At 37.2% G+C, this 21,443-nt stretch overlaps 2 protein-coding genes across 2 annotated transcripts; one reads left to right on the forward strand and one right to left on the reverse strand.

Annotated features, from left to right (window-relative positions):
- Window positions 1-1,082: 1,082 nt before the first annotated feature.
- On the reverse strand, window positions 1,083-16,955 carry LOC138901798 (uncharacterized). Its single transcript, XM_070189590.1, has 2 exons — window positions 16,911-16,955; window positions 1,083-1,559 (listed from the first exon to the last, which is right to left on the reverse strand). Exons 1-2 carry the CDS (start codon window positions 16,953-16,955, stop codon window positions 1,083-1,085), a joined length of 522 nt encoding a protein of 173 aa, XP_070045691.1.
- Window positions 16,956-17,104: 149 nt separating this feature from the next.
- On the forward strand, window positions 17,105-19,644 carry LOC138901799 (uncharacterized). Its single transcript, XM_070189591.1, has 4 exons — window positions 17,105-17,201; window positions 18,062-18,732; window positions 18,817-19,145; window positions 19,467-19,644. The coding sequence occupies exons 1-4, from the start codon at window positions 17,105-17,107 to the stop codon at window positions 19,642-19,644; spliced, it is 1,275 nt and encodes a 424-aa protein (XP_070045692.1).
- The last annotated feature ends 1,799 nt before the right edge of the window (window positions 19,645-21,443 follow it).

Genomic DNA, 21,443 nt, shown 5'->3' on the forward strand with positions numbered 1-21,443 from the left:
AGCACTTGCCTAGTGGCTAATATATAAATAAAATCCCAAAATGGGTCCAAAGCTTACAAGATGTCCAAACCAAAATAGAAGTTGCATGAAGCTACTAGCTATTAAAAAGATAGAAAAGCTAAAATCTAATGAACTAGCTATTACAACATAATAAGTTGAATGCTTTCTTCTCCTATCAGTGTATGTGAATCCAATTGTCATTGGAAAATACCAAGCAGCACCTATCAAGCTCTCACCAAGCGCCAGGGTATACTGTCCATAGGCTAAAATGAATTCCAAACATCTCCACCACAGAGTTGAAGCCAGCGTAGTCTTCCAAGTGTAGCTACTATATGATCTCTATATACAGAGAACTGATTTTGTCCAAGTATTAATCATGTGCTCACTCATCAGAATTAATGTGTAGAAGAGGAGCCTGGCTTTCGGCAAGCTTTGCAAGGCAAAAGCCAGGCTTGAGCTGGCTTTAGGCAGGCTTTACAAGACAAAAGCCAGGCTTGAGTTGGCTTTAGGCAGGCTTTACAAGGCAAAAGCCAGGCTTAAGCTGGCTTTAGGCAGGCTTTGCAAGGCAAAAGCCAGGCTTGAGCTGGCTTTAGGCAGGCATTGCAAGGAAAAAGCCAGGCTTGAGCTGGCTTTAGGCCAGCTTTGCAAGGCAAAAGCCAGGAATAAGCTGCCATTAAGCAGGCTTTGTAAGGCAAAGGCCATGCTTTGTAATTGTGTCTTTTTGTGATCTTGTAAGCTCAGATCCTTCCCAACTAGAACCTTTAATGTATACATCATTCTAAACATTGCTAAACCATCCTCAGATTGAGCATGAAAGCATGCTAATACCACTGAGAAATGATTCAACAATCTCCAGAAATACCATATGATAGGTTCAGCATTTTCCTTAGCATTTGGACATATCAGAAGTCGGATAAATTGTACCATCCGATACCTGCTTATCGCATTTTTTCTGTAGACTATCAAAGCACCCCTCGAATGAGCATGATACCATTCTAATACCATTGGAAAGTACCTTAATAGCATATTGAATGAGACAAAGAAACATGCAGGTTTGTGCAGAGTCCAATCCTGTGAAGCCATTAGTATGTGGTTCTTCTCTTTGCTATCCTAACCCTAAGGTTAGGTGATTGAGATTTATCTAGATTGATCAACCTCCTCCCTACACTAGGCAATTCAGAGAATGAATGAAACTCAGATGTACCTACAAAAGAAAACACAATGTTAGCTATAAAATCCGCCACTGAGTTGCCTTCTCTGAACACATGTTGAAAGACCACATTGAAGTTGTCCTTCATATCTATAATTTTTTTCACATCCTGTGCAATTACCCAAGAAGGATCACATTCCCCTTCTATCACCTTCTTCATCACCAACGAATCAGTCTCCAATATGAGAGGGTGAAGATCATGCTCCACATAGTATTCCAACCCTTGAAGAATAGCCTTAGCTTCAGCTACCACATTAGTTGTCACTCCCAGGTCTACTGCCCTAGAATACACCACATCACCTTCATCATCCCTCACACAAAATCCTAGGGAGCTAGGTCCAGGATTTCCCTTTGAGGCTCCATGAAAATTTGTAGAAATTTGGGATTTTGAAGAAAAATCTAGAAATTGATATTTTGGAATTTGACCACGAATTTAGGTAAGGAATTGAGAACAAATTATATATTTGAGTTCTAATGCTATGGGTAATGTTTATCTTTGAAAATTTTCGGAATCCGGGCACGTGGGCCCGAGGGTGATTTTACTGATTTTTCGAGCAGAGTTGGAAATTGTAGTAAATTGAATTATTATGAGTATTAGAGTATATTTTTATTGGTTTGCACATTGTCTGGCTAGTTGTGGAGCGTTGGGCATCGGTTTGAGGTGTTTGAGTGGCGTTGGAGCCGGTTATGGAATTTCGGAGTAAGGTAAGTCTCCTTTCTAACATTGTAAGAGGGAATTAATCCCATAGGTGAACTAAATTATTGTGTGCTTCTATTTGTGGGGGCTACGTACGCTCGAGGTGACTAGAGTCCATACGTAGCTACTAGTTATGCCTATGTCCGGATAGTTTTAGGCTCACATCATGCCTTGTTGATATTGTTATTGATTTATGTTTATTGTCTGCCTTGAGAGGGAGCGAGATTGAGTTTGCTTATTAAATGTTTTTGAAAGGAGTTGAAATTTAAGAACGTAAGATTTAAAAGAGTTCGTTTGAACTTCGTAATTTCGAAAAGGATTGAGTAATGCTAATAGCTTAAGAAATCTATGTGTAACCGCGTCAAATGTATGTTTCGCGGGCGGGATAATTTTCTTAAAAATCTACAAGATGAATTTCCCTTATTTTGAAAATAATCAAGAAAGAGATATGATTTTAATGTTAAATTTATATTTGACCGCATCGCACGTATGATTCGCGAGTGGGGTATTTCCTTTTACCACTCTTATGGGATCCGGTCGTCGCCTCAGTAGGATTTATGTACCACACTATTATGGTAGCGGGCCATTCGCCTCAGTAAGTTAATAGTTGCATCTATGGTTCACGTCGTTTGACCCTCGGCAGTGCACAGTTTACTTTTATGTGGGATCGGGTCGTACGCCTCGGTATTTCCTATATATATTATTCTCATGGAATCGTGCGTAACGTTTGGCAAGAAGCCATGGTATCTGAGGGTTTTTCCCTAATTTGGATTATGACAACCTCTTTGATGAAATACATTATATCTATACATATGCTCCGGTTACGGAGGGAACTTGCTAGTTGAGAGCTTGAGTAAATTGTAAAGAGGAAAATTGTACTACGTATTTTATACTTGTTGGTTTCATATATTTACTCTATCTCATATTAATTTACTTCTTTATTGTACGTGATATTATTGGACCACTAGTAAATGTCAAAGTCGACCCCTCGTCACTACTTCTTCGGGGTTAAGCGGGATACTTACTGGGTACGCATTGATTTACGTAATCATGCTACACTTGCTGTATATTTTTGTGTAGGTACACATATGTTTAGCGGCTTTGTGGGCGTAGAGGCGCGGTTATGGAGGGGACTTAGGTGAGCTGCATTCTATACGACGCACTGCAACCAGCAGAATCTCCTTCGGAATATGGTATTTTCTTTTTAGTCCAAGTTGTATTCCGGACAATTATTTTATTTTATTTTAAATTTCTAGAAAAGGCTCATGCACTTGTGACACCGGGTTCTGGGATGATTATGGGATATTCACTATTGGAATTGGAAAACATTGTTATTAATTCTATAAATTCATCTTTTACTAGATAAATTGAAGTACAATTAATGATTTCAAAAATATTAAAATGAGGATTTAATAGACAAGAATGTAGGGAGAAAGAGATGAGGGGTTCTTATTTCTTCCATGTATTCAAGTGTGTACAATATCACTTCTCATCCTCTATTTCTTCCATTTCATAGAGGTATACAAAAGAATGTCATAAAAATGACCTTAAACATTTGAGATCATGGAGGAAGATCATATGGAGGTTATGGAGGTATGGGAGTTACAACCATGACTCTGTAAGTATTGGAGTAGTGGGACTTATGGAGATAATGGAGAAGAGTAGTGGGTATTACTCATTTATGAATTATGGACATCCACCATTAGATAATTATTTATAACAATGTCACTTTTTTAATTTGTTTTTATATCTCTGTATTGGTGTATTGGTAATGTACCATAAATTCAACTTGTACTATATTGATAGAATATCCATTGAATATGAAATTGTCTGTTGATAAGAAATTAGAAATTAATATATATATATATATATATATATATATATATATATATATATATATATATATATATCGTGATACCTCTTACGAATGAAGTCGAAGTCGAGTCTATCTTTGTCACTATAATAATCTCCAACCATAACCCTGATAGTTAATTTCTTTTCTCCAAATTATGCAATTCTCACTATGTTAAGTTTTATGTTGTGACAATGTGTAACGACCCGACCGATTATTTTGAGTGTATTAGCCTCGATCCCCTTTTTACTTTTTTTTCCGTATCTGTTTCTTCTTATGTGACTTGCCGGGAGGTCTTGTTTTTGGTTTCGGAGTGTTTTGGGACACTTAGACCCTAAAACGGAAGCTTAAGCCTCAGGATTTTGACCGTAGTCAGGAGTGTGTGAAGACGGCTCTGGAATGGAGTTTCGTCGGTTCTGTTAGCTCCGTTGGGTGATATTGGACTTAGGAGCGTGTCCGGACTGTGAATTTGAGGTATGTAGCTAATTTAAGCTTGAAATGGCAAAAGTCAAATTTTGGGAAGTTTGACCGGGGGATTAACTTTTTAATATCGGGTCGGATTCTGATTCCGGAAGTTGGAATAGGTTCGTAATGTTGAATATAACTTGTGTACAAAATTTGAGGTCAATCGGACGTGGTTTGGTAGGTTTCGGTGTCGTTTGTGAAATTTGAAACTTTAGAAGTTCTTTAGGCTTGAATCCGGGTGTAATTGGTGTTTTGATATTGTTTTGAGTGATTCGAAGGGTCGACTAAGTTCGTATAGGGTTATATGACCTATTGGTATGTTTGGTTGAGGTCCCGAGGGCCTCGGGGTGATTTCGGGTGTTTAACGGATCATTTGAAGTTGGAAAACAAATGTAGTTGAAGCTGCTGCTGCTAGTATTTCCGCACCTGTGAAATGGGAACCGCAGGTGCGAGGCCGTATGAGTAAAAGAAGAGTCGCAGGTGCGGCTAAGGAAGGCCTGGGCTCAGACTGCGGGTGCGATGGAAATCCCGCTTCTGCGGTCGTTGCAGAAGTAGATTGAGAGGCGCAGATGCACAGTTGGATCGCAGGTGTGGCTTGGGCCCCGCATCTGCGATGGCCGCAGATGCGGTTAGGTGAACGCAGGAGCGGAGTCAGTATTTTAATGAATTTTCGCAAAAGCGGAGCCCTTTTCGCAGATGCGATTCCGCAGGTGTGGAACTAGGCCCATAGGTGCGATTTTGCTGGGCAGAAAACACCAGCTCGAGGATTTATCTTTCATTTTCCAATTTTGGACTTGAGGAATTCGGGAGAGGGGCGATTTTTTTAAGGTTTTCAAGGAGCAACGTTGGGGTAAGTGATTCTAACCCTTAATGGTATAAATTTCGTGAATCCATGGCTTTATTCATCATTTAATTAGGGATTTGAACTAGAAATTTTAGGGATTTAGGGCCTGAGAGTATAAGAGTGGATTTTGGGGATTTGAGTGACCAAATGAGGTCGGATTTTGATAAATTTAGTATGTATAGACTCGTGAGTGAATGGGCTTTCGGGTTTTGTGACTTTTGTCGGATTTTGAGACGTGGGCCCGGGAGCTAGGTTCGGACCAATTTCGGATTTCTGTCTATAATTTAGTACTTTTCTTGTGGAATTTATCCCTTTAGCCTATATTAATTGTATTGTTCTACTTGTGGCTAGATTTGGGATATTTGGAGACTGATTTGAAAGGCAAAGGCATTTCGGAGTAGAGATTTGCTCTGTTTGAGATAAGTAACAGTCTTAAATCTGGTTTTGAGGGTATGAAACCCCGAGAATTGGTATGATGTGAGTGTTTGGAGGTGACGCACATGCTAGGTGACGGGCGTATGAGCGTGCACCGCGAGGGATTGTGACTTGGTCCGTCTCGTGAGACTGTAAAGTCGAATAGTCATTATTATTACTTGTTTTTCCTTGTCTTTGAGCAATTGACTGCCTTTCATGTTAGAAACTATGCTTAGGTCATATGATATCATTATTGGGACCCGCAACGGTCGTATACTTATTGAATTGACTGCTAATTATTGTCTTGTACTCAGTCACAGTCTTACTTATGTGTTACATCTATGTTCCCTCTTAGTTCTTGTTGATACTTGTTGTATTCTCTGTTTGGGCTGATTATTATGATATTCTGTGAGCCCGGGGGGCTGGAGAGGTTAGTGACTGAGATAGGGTCTGAGTGGCGAGTTGTGAGCTATGTGAGGTTATATGGATCGGGTTGTACGCCACAACGAGCCTTATGGCTATTTATGGATTATGGATCAGGTTACACGCCGCAACGAGTCTTATGGCTACTTATATGATTGGGTCGGGCTGCACGCCGCCGCGATATAGCGCTTGGGCTGAAAGGAGCCCCTCCAAAGTCTGCACACCCCAGTGAGCGCAGGTACCTATTGAGAGTGTGTATTGAGGGCTGAGATCCGAGAGTAGCTGTTGAGATTAGTTGAGTGACTGCTGCCTTGAGAGGCTGTATTTGCTTTTATTTATTGTTGCACTTAGTTGTTATATGTTGTTGTGGTAAAATTTCTGGAAGATTCATATCTGTTTTACTTGAGCTCTAACTGATTTGACCTACACCACCATAATTGAAAGCATGTTCACTCTTTACTGAAAACTTTTGAAATGAACTGTATTTTTATAGCTCGTCACTGCTTCTCAGTTCCTTATTTAATTATGTTACTTGTTGAGTTGGTTGTACTCATACTACACCCTACACTTCATGTGCAGATCCAGGTACGTACGGTTCTGGCGGTCGCTGAGTTCGTGCGCGAGCTGACTATCGGAGACTTACGAGGTAGCTGCTGGCGTCCGCAGTCCTTATTTCTCCTTTCTTATTATCTTTTCTCTCTTATTTTGGCATTTGGCACAGACTGTAGTAAACTCTATTTCTAGATTGGTTGTTAGATGCTCGTGACTTAGTGACACCCTGATGTCGGGCTATTTTTTTTTCCGCACTTATGTTTTAATTGGGTTTTACCCCCTTTTTATGAAAAACTCCGGTTATTTTAAATGTCTTACTTCATTTCTGTTAAATTTTGAAATAATTTTGGAAAGGTCGGCTTTCCTAGTACCACGATAGGCGCTATTACGACGAGTTAGGTTTTGGGTCGTGACACAATTACAATTTGTTGTAATAATCACTCTCACATATTGTGTTGAAGAGTGATTAGTGATTACCAGCTCATGATCAACCAGATACAAGCAACGTACGTGGTGGCTCGGGAAACCCAGATGCAATCTAAGCACATGCATGTGATAATATTGTGTAGTTATATTTTGATTGCATTCATTATCTTCACTAGAAGAGGAACCTCTAAATTTTTGAGCATTCTGTCAAATGTTGTTCTGGCCTGACATGTATTTCTTACATGATTTTATTTCGAATTAATACCTTTTCAATAAAAAAATGTTTGACACATATTAGCTTCTTAAAGAAAAATGTTGATTTAATTTTATAGTTCAATTTTATCTTTCTATAATTTAAGAAGTACTTCACTAGCAGGTTGTAAAAATAAAATCTCATGTAAAATACTTCAGTGCACAATTTAATAATGTAGACTAACTCACTCATATGTTCTTCAGTCCTTTTGATATGTCACCTTTGTTTCTGTTCTTGAGCAAGTTGTGTCAGAAAGGTTTGCATACACATTATCTTTTCAGATCCCATTTATAAAATTTTACTGGATTTGTTATTGTTATTATTACTTTAACCAATATCGATAGTCATTAATCATTTCGTCAGATAAATGCTCAAAATTAAGTTAGGCTATTGTAAAGACCCGACTTGTCGTTTTAAAATTTATGTTCTGCTCGGTGCCTTAAGGTCTCGAGAAGTTTTGAAATGTGTATTATAACTTGCGAATGTGGTCAAGTTAGGTTTTTGGATGATTCAGGATTTAATTGAAAGAACAATTTTTGTTTTGAAAGCTTAAGTTGAAATAATTGATCGGATGGTGAATTATGTATAAACGACCCCGAAATGGAGTTTTGATGATTCTAATAGCTCTGTATGGTAATTTTGGACTTAGGAGCGTGTCCGAAAAATTGTTTGAAAGTCCGTAGTGAAATTTTGCTTGAAATGGCGAAAGGTGAATTTTTGAGAAGTTTGACCGGGGAGTTGACTTTTTGATATCGGAGTCAGAATCTAGTTCTGAATATTTTTATAGATCCGTTATATCATTTATGACTTGTGTACAAAATTGGAGGTCAATCGGAATTGATTTGATAGGTTTCGGCATCGTATGTAGAAGTTGGAAATTCTTAAGTTCATTAAACTTGAATTGGGGTATGATTCGAGATTTTAGCATTGTTTTATGTGATTTTAGGTTTTAACTAAGTTCTTATGATGTTTTAGGATTTGTTGATGTATTGGGTTGAGGTCCCGAGGGTCTCGGGTGAGTTTCGGAGTGGTTTCAGATCATTTTTAACTATTGGTTTAATTTTACAGCAATATGTGAAATTTCTGATGCGCAGAGCTGATTTTGGAAGCTTATATATCAAAATCTATAAGGAATCTGACAATTATCAAAACATGAAACTTGTAGCCCTTTGATTCTAATTTCCATAATGATAAACCATTCATTATTCGAACATTTGTACAAAAAGTTATGATCAATTGACTGAACCTGGTACTACAAATTTTGGCTACAACAGTGTGCATCGCCAGAAATTTCTGCTACAGAGGACTGACTTTGGTAGCTTATATCTCGCAATCTATAAGAAGTTGGGCGATAAGAAAAACATGAAAGTTGTAGTATATCTAGTTTGCAGAAATTTAAACTATTTGGCAGTTGGAGTTGAGTACAAGAAGTTATGGTTGATACATTACAGGCTGTCAGGGAAGAGTTTTGGAAGAGTTTGATGTTTTCAGCATAAGCATGTAATGATCTAAATGTCCATTTTTAGTTCTAGAGATCTAAATTTGATTTCGAAACTTTCGGAATTTTGATAATGAATTATAGGAGTGATCTGAAAATTTTGGTCTAATTTCATCAAGTCACGGTTGGGGTTTTAGCGCGAAATATGAGTTAATTATTTAATGAGAAAAATTGGTACCGCATTGAGCAAATGAGCTCTGAATTGAGTTTTGATTGAACGAATAGGTTCTTATTATCATTTGTGACTTATAGGAACAAGAATCGTCAAATTCCAAGTTCGTATGATGGAGTTAGAGCCTTTTAAGTGAAACAATAACTGTTGGTGCAAGCAAGTTCTGGTGTGGACTTTTTGTGACGAAAAATGGACTTTTAGTGACGGAATATGGACTATTAGTGATGGATGGGCAGAAACTTAAGGACCAAAAATAGTTATTTCCTTCATTTCGTTTTTGAATTTTTGGAGCACGGTTCTTGGGCGATTTTGAGGATTTCTTCACGACTTCGACTTGGGTAAGTGTCCTATATCCAAAAGTGATTATATTTCATAAATCCATGGTTATATTCATCATTTATTTCGAATTTTAAATGGAAGAAATCAAGATTTTTGCATAACTTTTCAATAACGAAAATTTTAGATTTGGAGGTAGAGTTGTTATCGGAATTTGATAAAATTGGTATGGGTGAACTCGTAATTGAATGGGTTGTCGGATTTTGTGAGTTTCGTTGGATTCCGAGACATGGGCCCCACGGGTAACTTTTGAGTTAAATTTTGAATTTTGTTGGAAAATTAGTATTTTCATATGGAATGAATTCCTATAATTAGTATTGACTGAATGGAATTAATTTGGATAGATTTGAGCTGTCCGGAGGTCAATTCAAGCAAGAAAGCAATTTTGGAATATCGGCCTAACTTAAAAAAAGTAAGTATCTTGCCTAACCTTGAGTGAGGGAAATTACCCCTTAGGCATCGAGTCTAATGTGTCATTTGTGAAATGTGAAAAGCCGTGTACGCGAGGTGACGAGTACGTACTCGGGCTTTATATGTGCAAATTTTATTGGGTTAAAGTCTTAGGCATTATTGTGTAGTAAATTGGATAATTGTTGGCATTTATTAAATCATCTATTTGCCATGTCTAAATCCTTATTTGTTGAATTTATTTTTATATGACAATTTGATGTGATTGTTACTTCAATATTTATGTAAATTTCGTGAGTTTGTTGATTTGATATTTCCTGAAAATAATTATATTATGAATTTTTCATCTGTAAATAATTAATGAACTAAGCTTAAACTGAGCTGTTGATATAATTATCAAGAATTTGGATTAATGAAGGCGTTGCCCTATACTGAGTATTTTCTATCTCTGTTGATTATTTTTGAGGTTTTATATACGTTATGTGGAGCCTTGGGATATTTTTGAGAAATTTATTGATTTTACTATATCATTGGAATTGGTTGTGGTTGTTGGGCAAATTGTGATAGGAATTGATTGTGTTGTGTTGTCGTGATAATTTTCGTGTAAATTATTGTGTGATTTGAGATATTATTATGAGGATATAAAGGTGGCATTACACTATTGATATTGTGTGGGTATAAGGGTGGCATTTCACTGTGGTTATGTGTGTTGGGATATTGTCTTGGAAGGATGGCTATTATACGGAGCGATAAGGGTGGCTATAGGAGCGATAAGAGTGGCTATTAATATTATCAGGGCGGAGAGATAAGGGAGGCTATTATAGGAGTGATAAGGATGGCTATAAGAGAGATAATGGTGTCTATTGTCAGGGATGATATGTGATGATGTGAACTTATTTGGTTGGTAATTTTTATGTGATGTTGTGATTTTCCTTATGTTTATTTTTATATCTCGTGCAATTTGTCTTGTTGTTTCGGTAAACTTGATATTAGTCTAATCTATGTTGAAATTGGGAGCGTGTGGCTATTGCCAGGCGGATTATGAAATGAAATGTGGGCACGAGGTGCCATGAGTAAATAATGATGATATTGGCACGTGAATTGTTCGTGCAGTTGTGATATGAAATGTGGGCACGAGGTGCCGTGAGTAAATGATGATGATATTGGCACGTGAGTTGTCCGTGCGGTTGTGATTGAGAAATTGGCACGAGGTGTCGTGGAAATAAGAAAGTGGGATGAGACCCGTATTTTATGATTTTGAAATGAAGTGTCACAGAGTGACTTTTATTCGAAAGATATTTATTTGAAAGAATTATATATGAAAGAGATTTATTTAAAAGAATTATATTTGAAAAATATTTATTTGAAGGGAGTATATTCGAAATATATTTATTGGAAAGTATTATATCCTGAAGATTATTATTTGAAAAAAAATATAGGCGAAAGATTTATATTTGAAGGACTTGATTAATTGGTTGTACTTGTATTCATTATTTGTTGAGCAATATTTATAGTGTTCTTGTTGCCCTGCTGTGTATATCACTGGTTAATTATTATTGTCATCATTGTTATTTATTTCCTATTATTTTTGTATACTATATTGCACAGGTTATTAGACTAGTGAGTGTCTTGACTGTACCTCGTCACTACTTCACTGAGGTTAGTCTTGATACTTACTAGGTACCGACTGTGGTGTACTCATACTACACTTCTGTATATTTTTGTGCAAAGCCAGGGATTGGAGATATTGGATTCGGACAGAGTTAAAGCGTGATCGCAAGAACTCAAGGTAGAGCTGCTTGACCGTCGCAGTCCCTTGGAGTCTTTTCATTTTATTGTACTGTTAATTATTAATCAAACAGTATTGAGTATTCTATCTTTGAGATCATTCCATATATTCAAGTAGAGTTCGTGACTCAGTATTACCAGTCTTGGGAGGTTTTCATAATTGTTTCCGTTGTTGGTTTTTGACACCTGTATTGAATTTTAAAAAAAATGGCTTGAAATATAATTTTAATTGGTTTATCTAGTGTTAGAGACTAAATGTCATCACAACGTCTGTGATGAGATTTTGGATCGTGACAGCTATTAAATCAGAATCCTATGAAATGATAAATAATGGCTATAGTGAATTGCCTTACACCTAATAACATTAAAATGTAACTCTTTATATATTTTACCTACCTACTAAATTTAGTTGTTTAATTTTACGAGTTCAAATAATATCTAATAATTTATCGTTCAACAAACCTCCTTCAAATAGGCTGATTGTTTATTAAGTCCAACTTGTACTCTTGCCCTATAAATTCTCTGTAGCTCATTAGCAGTTTTAATATTATTCAGACTATAGGTATCACTTATATGGGGTGCACGTGCTATCCAGAAACTAGTAATATAATAAGAGAGACAAAAAATGATAATGTGTCGTGTAAATAAATACTGCTAGATAAATCACATGTCTAGTCTTCTTCTAGTGCATACATTTGTCTTGCAATCATTCAACTAAAGTTCACTTCTGATTACTCCAAATCCAATGTTTAATGTGAGGACACATAAACAGTGACTCGTAGCCGTGGCATTGTTGTTCCCAATCCTTGGTTGTCTTTTGCCCTTTTCGTATTTTTCTTAGTTTCTCTTTATGCACCTACCAAATCAATGGCGGAATTAAAAATTTTATTAATATAAATTAAAATATAAAAAAATTAAAAACTTACCAAAAGATCAAGAGGTGTCATTAATATATATATATATATATATATATATATATATTTTTTTTTAAAATATTATCAAATTATACAGTATAATTTTTCGATGAAGAAATATCGATTGATATCCCTTTGGTGTATGTGGTTCCGCTACTGTACAACATTGAAGTCTAATAATGCCAATAGGCATAGCGGCATAATTCAAATTTTGAATAATTAAAATTAAAGAAGTAGCGATAAATGTATTAAATTAAGGGGGGAAAAGCTCCTTTATCATTATCCGGAAAACATAATCTTGTTGAAAGATAAGAGCAAGATTTATTTTTCTTTTTTTCTTCCCCTCACCCGATAAAGAAAGTAGAACTTTACTTGCACCGATGTTATCACGTGCAATAAATATGAGTATAAGAAATTGATCGATTGGCAAAAATTTATAAGTCGATCAAACTAGCTTATAAATATTTATTGATTTATTTACAAATTTAGTCAATATCTAAAATATATATAAGTTAAGTGTTTATAATAAATTAAAATTAGCTAAAAATTGGTTTAGGGAGGGGAGGAGGGAATCTAGCTAAAAGTTATAAGTCACTCCCCACTTAATTTTCACTTTTACTTTTATCAAAAAAATTCTGATTTTATCTTTAATATTATTTAATTCGCAGAATACCTTTCCCAAAACGAAACTACTAATTTTCTGTCATTACGTATTCGTCGTTCCTCATTTTCTTATAAATATATTTTTAAATTTATAACCTTTTGTAAACAAAAAATAATTAACAAAAGAATAACTTATCAACATTTTTCTTTATAAATGCTCAACTGCGCTTATTATTAGTTTCGACACTTCTATCCAATCATGTAATATACAACTAATTTATAAAATTTGATTCCAAAACTTACATGTTTTTCACCAATTCAAACTTATCAGCAATATACAATTTGCTAACTCAAATGGTCTATAAGTAATATACACCATTGTCAATGTAAAGAATTGTTCGAGTGATTTAAACGATATCTACAGGTAAGTCTCCTTAAGAGTGAGAGTCGTAATCTTGAAATAAGACATGTTACATGCTATAACGGGTAAAAGTGATTAGATAATATATAAGTATCTTACATTTATGATGTATATAACTTAAAATCAGTAGATATATACTCCTTTCATCCATTTTATATGACATTATATCCTTTCTGTTCAAAAAAGGTACTTTTCTAAATTTAAAAAAATTAACTTAAATTTTTAATTTTACCTTTAATGATAACGTTTTATAGCCAACGAAAATATTATGGTATATTTGCGATCACAAGTTAAAAAGTCTTATAATCACACAAATATTATGACATTTTTAAAATCACAAGTTTCAAAAGTTTTTCATTCTTTCTTAAATTTCGTGTGCAATCAAACTACGGCATATATATTGAAACATAAGAAATAAAACACACGCATGCACGCGCACGCGCACACACGAGCACCCCTCTCCCCCATATATATATATATATATATATATATATATATATATGGTTAATTAACAAATGTGAACAAAAATCTAAGACATTTTATTAAATTATTTTATATTTGAAAAAGATCAAATATAGCTATATACTGTCAAAAATAATTTAAATATACTTTCTGTTATATTATCTGGTTATTTTAGACCATACCATTACACTATAAAATAAATATACCCTATTTGGGACAGAGTCACCTCACACCTTCTCTTTCCCTTTCTCTATACCTACTCATATATGTATACACAGATCTAGAGAAATACATAAAAGAGGACGGAGATCTAAAAACAATTGGGTCCTAATTTTACTAGAAATGACCGAAAATACATTTTTCGGCAAGTCATTGCTTCCTTTCTCATATTTTTCTTTTATTTATCAGATCATGAAGGGAGACAAAATAGGTAGCTGAAACTTCGACCTCAGAGTTTGGTCAGAATTTTGCCGAAGAATTTTTTGGTAAACTTTGCGTGCCATGTTCTATCTCTCACCGCTGCTCCGGTGTCTAACACTGTTGTAACAACGTCTCAGGCGACTTTTATTGTCTCTCAGTTTGTTAATTCATTTTTGTTGTTATTATTCATCGGGTTTTACTCACTTTTTATGTTCTATTTTGATGCTTTTGCACTATCCATTTTTACAATTTCCGCAAACCGATGAACACTTCTGACCCTACACACTGCTGCCTCGTCCTTTCTTTTTTGTGTTTGTCACTAACAGGTGAAATTTGGGTCGGGTATTGAGTTTTTTAAGTGAACTGAGTTAACAAAAGGACAGGTCGATTTAATATGGTGCAACTACATGAGTCTTCGTTCAAAATAAAGATATTTGTTTTTATAGTATAGCGGTAGCGTCTGAAATAATCGGGTAGTATAACGAAAGATATTGTTTATCCTTAAAATTGAATAACAATTAAATTTATAATGAGGTTCTAAGTACACGTGAATTCACTTAATTTCAATTGATAAATATGAAGATTAATAACAGAAATAAACTATAAATTAAAGCAAATCGGTGTGAGAATGAAACTCATCCCTCGAGTTTGGATACTCTTGAACTGGTTGATGCAAGAACAATTAAAATATAACAAGTTGATGAATAATAGTATAAACGAGAAAGAGAATTATATTGCTTTTAAATATGTGAACAATATTCTTTACAAATGATTAGAACCTCTTTTATATAGTAGAGAATTTCACTTATGGTATAATTCTAATTACAGAAGGAAATCTCATGATTAGCTAATTAACCATTTCTGATTTGACCCGTTCCGAGATTTACGCCATAATCCTAGACCAGTCACGAATATCTCGCATTTATGTTATTATGCTATCTTCGATCTTACTCGATGTCGGTCTCATTTGGCTTCGATCGCCACTAGCCTCGATCTCGACAGGTACCTCGATTCTGAACTCGGTACCTTATCTTCGTGATTTAGTCTATTCCGTTACAAGGCCGTCCTTCGATGTAACCTCCCGGTCTCGATCAAATAGTAGAATCGGGTGGCTCCAGATTCAACCGTATACAGATAGTCCCCTCGTTTTTTGGAGTGTAATGACAAGAAAATGAATTGAGCCTTCGATTTTCTACCTCGACCTGTCATGGCGTCATTCTCGTGATGTAAGCGACGGAAGTGACCGAAACGTCCCGTCGGTACAGTTCCCCAAGTCATTCACGAGTGTCAGTTGGCGGTCGGCCACTAGTGCCTTTGAACCGTCGCGGTTAATCCAATAAATAGACCCCTTTCTCATTAATTCAAACTTTATTTTCACTTCATTCTAATCCCCAAAGCTTTTATATCTCTTAAGTTCTTCCCTTCTATAAATCTTCAGGTTTTGTTGTTAATCTTTTCTCAAACGTCAAGTCCTATTATCTCCCTATTCTTCAAACTCACACAAAAATGACAAAAAATCGAAAACGGTACCACAAAAAGAAGTTGCTTCATCTTCTCAATCGGCCGGCGGGAAAACGCCGGTGGAACCCCGTCTTGAGGAATGTATTCCTGGGGGGTGCGAGCTAAACTCCGATTTCAAGATCGATAAAGCCTCGTCGATTCCTGGTCGATGCGATCCAATGTCGAGGTATATATGCTCGATAACTGAGGGATACCTTAAGCATGTAAAGAAAGACTGCAACTGGAGGGCAAAGAGGTGGTGGTCCCGATCCCCAGATGAAGACATCACCACTAATGTGGAAGGGTTTCTAAGTGTCTATATTTACCCTTTCACGCTGGGCCCCCTCAACCCCGTCATCGTTGATTTTTGCCATCAATATCAAATAACCCTAGGACAAATCTATCCTTCCTTTTGGCGAATTGTTATTCTGCTCTGATTCTTCGTGAGCAAAGTCGAGGGGCTTCCTTTATGAATTCACTTAATATCAATTGATAAATATGAAGATTAATAACAGAAATAAACTATAAAGTAAAGCAAACCAGTGTTAGAATGGAACTCAGCCCTCGAGTTTGGATACCCTTGAACTGGTTGATGCAAGAACAATTAAAATATAACAAGTTGATGAACAATAGTATAAACGAGAAAGAGAATTATATTATTTTTATATCTATGAACAATGTTCTTTACAAATGATTAGAACAATGTTCGTTTATCCATTAGTATAAACGAGAAAGAGAATTTTACTTATGGTATAATTCTAATTACAGAAGAAAATCCCATGATTAGCTAATTAACCATTTCTGATTTGATCTGTTCCGAAATTTACGACATGATCCTAGACCAGTCACAGATATCTCGCCTTTCTGTTATTATTCTATCTTCGATCTTGCTCGATGTTTGTCTCATTTGGCTTCAATCGCTACTAACCTCGATCTCGACAGGTACCTCGATTCTGAACTCGCTACCTTATCCTCGTGATTTAGTCTATTTCGTTACAAGGCCGTCCTTCGATGTAACTTCCCGGTCTTGGTCAAATAGTATAATTGGGTGGGCCCAGATTCAACCGTATATAGATAGTCTCCTCAGTTTTTGGAGTGTAATGACAAGAAAACGAATTGAGCCTTCGATTTTCTACCTCGACCTGTCATGGCGTCATCCTCCTGATGTAAGCTACGGAAGTGACCAAAACGTCCCGTCGGTACAGTTCCCCAAGTCATTAATGAGTGTCAGTTGGCGGTCGGCCACTAGTACCTTTGAACCGTCGTCGTGAATCCAATAAATAGACCCCTTTCTCATTAATTCAAACTTTACTTTCACTTCCTTCTAATCTCCAAAGCTTTTATATCTCTTAAGTTCTTCCCTTCTACAAATCTTCAGGTATTGTTGTTAATCCTTTCTCAAATGTCAAGTCCTATTATCTCTCTCTTCTTCAAACTCACACAAAAATGGCAAAAATATCGAAAACGGTACCACAAAAAGAAGCTGCTTCATCTTCTCAACCGGCCAGCGGGAAAACGCCGGTGGAACCCCGTCTTGAGGAATGTATTCCTGGGGGGTGCGAGCTAAACTCCAATTTCAATATCGATAAAGCCTCATCGATTCCTGGTCGATTCAAGCCAATGTCGAGGTATATATGCTCGATAACTGAGGAATGCCTTAAGCATGTAAAGAAAGACTACAACTGGAGGGCAAAGAGGTGGTGGTCCCGATCCCCAAATGAAGACATCACCACTAATGTGGAAGGGTTTCTAAGTGTCTATATTTACCCTTTCACGCTGGGCCCCCTCAACCCCGTCATCGTTGATTTTTGCCATCAATAGCAAATAACCCTAGGACAAATCTATCCTTCCTTTTGGCGAATTGTTATTCTGCTCCGATTCTTCATGAGCAAAGTCGAGGGGCTTCCTTTCACCCTCGATCACCTTATCGGACTGTATAGCCCCCGCCTCTATCGAGGCGAGTTAATAAAACTCCAATGTCGGGCTACCAAAATGCTGTTCTCGAGCATAAACGAGGACAAAGATCGAGGATGCATGGACCGATTCGTTTGAGTGAGGACTTCCGACCTAATCCCAGCCGAGAAGATGCCATTTCCTGAGAAATAAAACATGAATCGTAAGTACCGTCTCACTATTAGCTTCCATGTATTATTTGTTCCTTTTGTCTTTTCTCATTGATGTCTTTTTTGATGATGTAGTGGTCGCTTGGATTCCCCGTGTGATTCCCGACCTCGAGAGCTTGGTTCCGAACTTGGCCTCGACCTCTACATACGCCGAGCGCTCATGGCGTGATTTAGCAAAGGGCCGATGGGAGGGCAAGAATCATGGTAAGCCCACTTTTTGTGCATTTGATGATTTGATTAAGATGCCCTTCTTCTACTTATTCAATTCTCTCGTGTACAGGTCTGGGCAAGGATGCGGTCATGAGGCCCCCGTCTGGTGAGGAGGAGACTTCGACCCCGGTTCAGAAGCCGGCGAAGGATAAGAAGAGGAAAATGACCTCATCCTCCGAGGATACAAAGCCTAAGAAGAATCTGGTTCGTAAGCCGAAGAAAGACATCGTTGCCCTACCTGCGGATGTGATTCAACGGCTAAGGGAGGAAGAAGAAGATGATGAAGAAGACGATGGCTCGGAACTGGTGGCCCGGGTGAAGAAAACCTTCGAGGCTCCAAAAGCCGCTGAGTCGGTGGTGGTTAAGGAGAATCTGCCTCGAGCCGAGAGGGTCTTGGAAAAGGGCTCGGGCAAAGTCCCCGATTCGTCGAAGATCGAAGATACCTCCCGCCGAGATGAGCAAAAGGCGGGTATGTCTGAAGGGGCCGATTCCGAGGCCCTTCGCAGTGAGGAGAACTCCCCAAGTGGCTCACTTGGGGAAATAGATATTGGGGACTCACCGATTTTCCCAGCGTTTACCGAGGAGGCAATTCGGATGGCCCAAGCTACGAGGACTCCCGAAGTAGACGGGGCCCATGGAGGGGAGTACCCCTTCCGTGGTTACTTTATAGGGGTCGAGGATGCCACCGACCTAAGTGAAGCATCGAGTATCTTTGATGAGGCTCAACAAGCCTTGGATCGGGTGAGTCTCAATTCCCTTTGTCGATATCATACTTAGTTTATTTCTTCTCCTCCTGTTTACTATTTCTTTCTTTTTTCCGTATAGGCTTTGGCACTCCATCATGAGGCATTTTCAAAGTCCCGAGCAGAGCTGAGCCGATGTGAGGCAGACCTACTAGGGCTCATGGAGGAGAGGAATGGCCTTAAACTTCTCAGTGGAAAAAAAGAAGAGGAGATCAAGGACCTCCGAGCCGAGTTGGCCAAGGCTCACCAAGATCAGACCGACCTATTCGAGCAAGTAATGAAAATCTTAAAAGCTCATGGGCTCGATTCGGGAATGGTGGCTAACATTTCAATTTCACAGATGCAGCAGAAGGTCGAGAGGATCGATCAGTTCCGCGAGGAGGTCAACATGATGAAGGCGGAGACCTTGGGGTGGAAAGAAAGTATGGACCACTTTGCTGCTGAAAAAGAGACTGCTCGAGCCCAATTGTCATCGGTCGAAAGTCAGCTTCGAGGCATGAAGGAGAAGATCTCAACTCAGGCAAAAACAATAGAGGAGCTCGAGGCTTGGTTAGCTTCCAAACTTGCAAAGGTCAAATCTGAAGCCGAAAAGGAAAAGGACGAGGCAGAGGCGATCGTGACCGTCTACTGGGCCGATGCTGAAGCCGCTCAAGTCCAAGAGAGAAAGGCAGCCGAGACATCTCAAACTTGAGTACATTGGATTGTTGAACTTGCCAAATGCCAATCTCGGAGGGAAACCCTCGAGGAGATCCACGCTCGAGGTTTCGATCTTACCGACGAGATAATAAAGGCTAGAGAGCATGAAACTGATGGTGGAGCGTCAACCTCTTCCGATGATGATGGTAGCAAGAGCGGGTCCGAGAATGGGGAGGACCTCGATGGAGAAGAAACTGCCCCTGAGAAAAATTAGGAATCTTAGGCTTTTTCTTTATTGATTTTTTGTGCGGGACCTTGACCGGTCCTTGTAAATATCTTCGTATATATAAAAAATCTTTTTTTATTTTTGACTTGTCTTTATTATATTTAATGCCTCGTGAAAATTCTATTTCATTCATGACTTATGGAGATTGTACTCACAAGTTTGGGACTTTAGGCAACTAGACCGAAGTCGGACCAGTGTAGTCTTTAAAATCGAGTGAGTACTTGCTCGAACTCGAAGTAGAGTGACCCTTAGGTTTTAGTTGAGTAAGGACGATTTCTCGAACTCAAAAAATAAAATGGCCCTTAGGCTCTTGAATTAGGCCGATATGGCCTCAAAAGAATGGCTTTTCCCCTTTTTCGGCTTGAAAGAATTAATCATAAAAAATTGTACCTGTCACACCTCCTTTTTCCCGGGGGAATAGGAAAGAAAGGAGTTTTTCCAATTTAAATGACATTAATCGAAATGAGATTATTTATTAGATTCAGAGTCGCCACTTGGGATAATTTCTGGTGTCCCAAGTCACCGGTTTATTTTAAATCCCTAATGGAGGAAATTTAACTCCGTTTTATGGTCCGCAAACACAGAAGATCGGGTAAGGAATTCTGTTAACCCGAGAGAAGGTGTGAGGCACTCTCGGATTCCGTGATTTTAGCACGGTCACTTTAATCATACCTGGCTTAATTTAATTACTCATTTTAGAACCTATGTACATTTACCTTTTTACCGCTTTTAATTGCTTGATTATTCATAATTATGAAAATATCTTGAAACGAATCACGCGTACGTGCATTCGTTTTGTTTGGCGTTTCAAGAATCATGTCACGCGTACGTATACATAATTAATAACACATTATTATTTAAGAAAGCTTGGCCAAAGTCGCGCGAACGCGTACCTTGATTTATTTTGAAAATTGTAATTATGTCACGCGAACTTGTATACAATCACGATGATAGATTAAGTCGCGCCTGAAGCATTTTCTATGAATATTCATTTAAAAAATAAAAAAACATAATAAGGCATCCAGCACATAACACTCAAACCATTTAAAGAAGATGAAAAGTAAAGTAAAATACTAGTAGAATAGGGAAATGTGAAAATTTAGAACAAACGCATCTTGACAAAGAACTCCTAAAGCCCGAATTTTCAAATTTTAAAAAAATCAGAAAAATTTCATGATCCTATCTTCCTTTGAACAAAAGTATTTGTGTCTTAAGTCACTTTAACATTGATTTTTCCTCCTCTAAATTATCTTATATCAACAACGAACAGTGAAAGATTCATGACTAAATTATTTATCGAACTAGCTTCTCTATAAAACTAAACCACCAAATTAATGAAGAAACTTACCAAAGTAGAAGCACTATTATTCCTTTGGGTAAAAATAAAAACATGTTCTTGCTTAAAAAAAAAACTTTTAACAAATAAAGGTGACAAACTTATTTATGCCAATTCTATAATTGTAGTAACTACATGATTAAACTCAAAAGATCAAAAGATTAACGTGCATCATATCCAAAATATTTAAAATAGATATGCGTCAAAACAAAAATGGGTCTTTAATGTGATCTATTTGATAAAGTTAACACTTCCGATAGAATTTCTCAATACCAAAAAAATGGCAGAAAGCTTAAAACAAATATACTTGCCTTTTCAACAACTCCACCAAAGTTCTGTTCCCTCCAAAGATTTTACATATATACAACAAAACCTTATGCTTTCTTTAATAAAGAAATAATGCCAATATCTCATAAAACCAACTACAAATTAATGATATTATAAACTCAAA

Source organism: Nicotiana tomentosiformis, chromosome 11 (genome assembly GCF_000390325.3).
Source record: "Nicotiana tomentosiformis chromosome 11, ASM39032v3, whole genome shotgun sequence".
Lineage (NCBI taxonomy): Eukaryota > Viridiplantae > Streptophyta > Magnoliopsida > Solanales > Solanaceae > Nicotiana > Nicotiana tomentosiformis.

Coding starts and splice junctions, on each gene's coding strand:
- LOC138901799 (XM_070189591.1), top strand. CDS start 17,105: ATGGCAAAAATATCGAAAACGGTACCACAAAAAGAAGCTGCTTCATCT. Junction 17,202..18,061: donor GGAACCCCGTCTTGAGGAAT/GTATTCCTGGGG, acceptor TCTCGTGTACAG/GTCTGGGCAAGGATGCGGTC. Junction 18,733..18,816: donor CTCAACAAGCCTTGGATCGG/GTGAGTCTCAAT, acceptor TTTTCCGTATAG/GCTTTGGCACTCCATCATGA.
- LOC138901798 (XM_070189590.1), bottom strand. CDS start 16,955: ATGAGAAAGGGGTCTATTTATTGGATTCACGACGACGGTTCAAAG. Junction 1,560..16,910: donor TTCACGACGACGGTTCAAAG/GTACTAGTGGCC, acceptor GGAGCCTCAAAG/GGAAATCCTGGACCTAGCTC.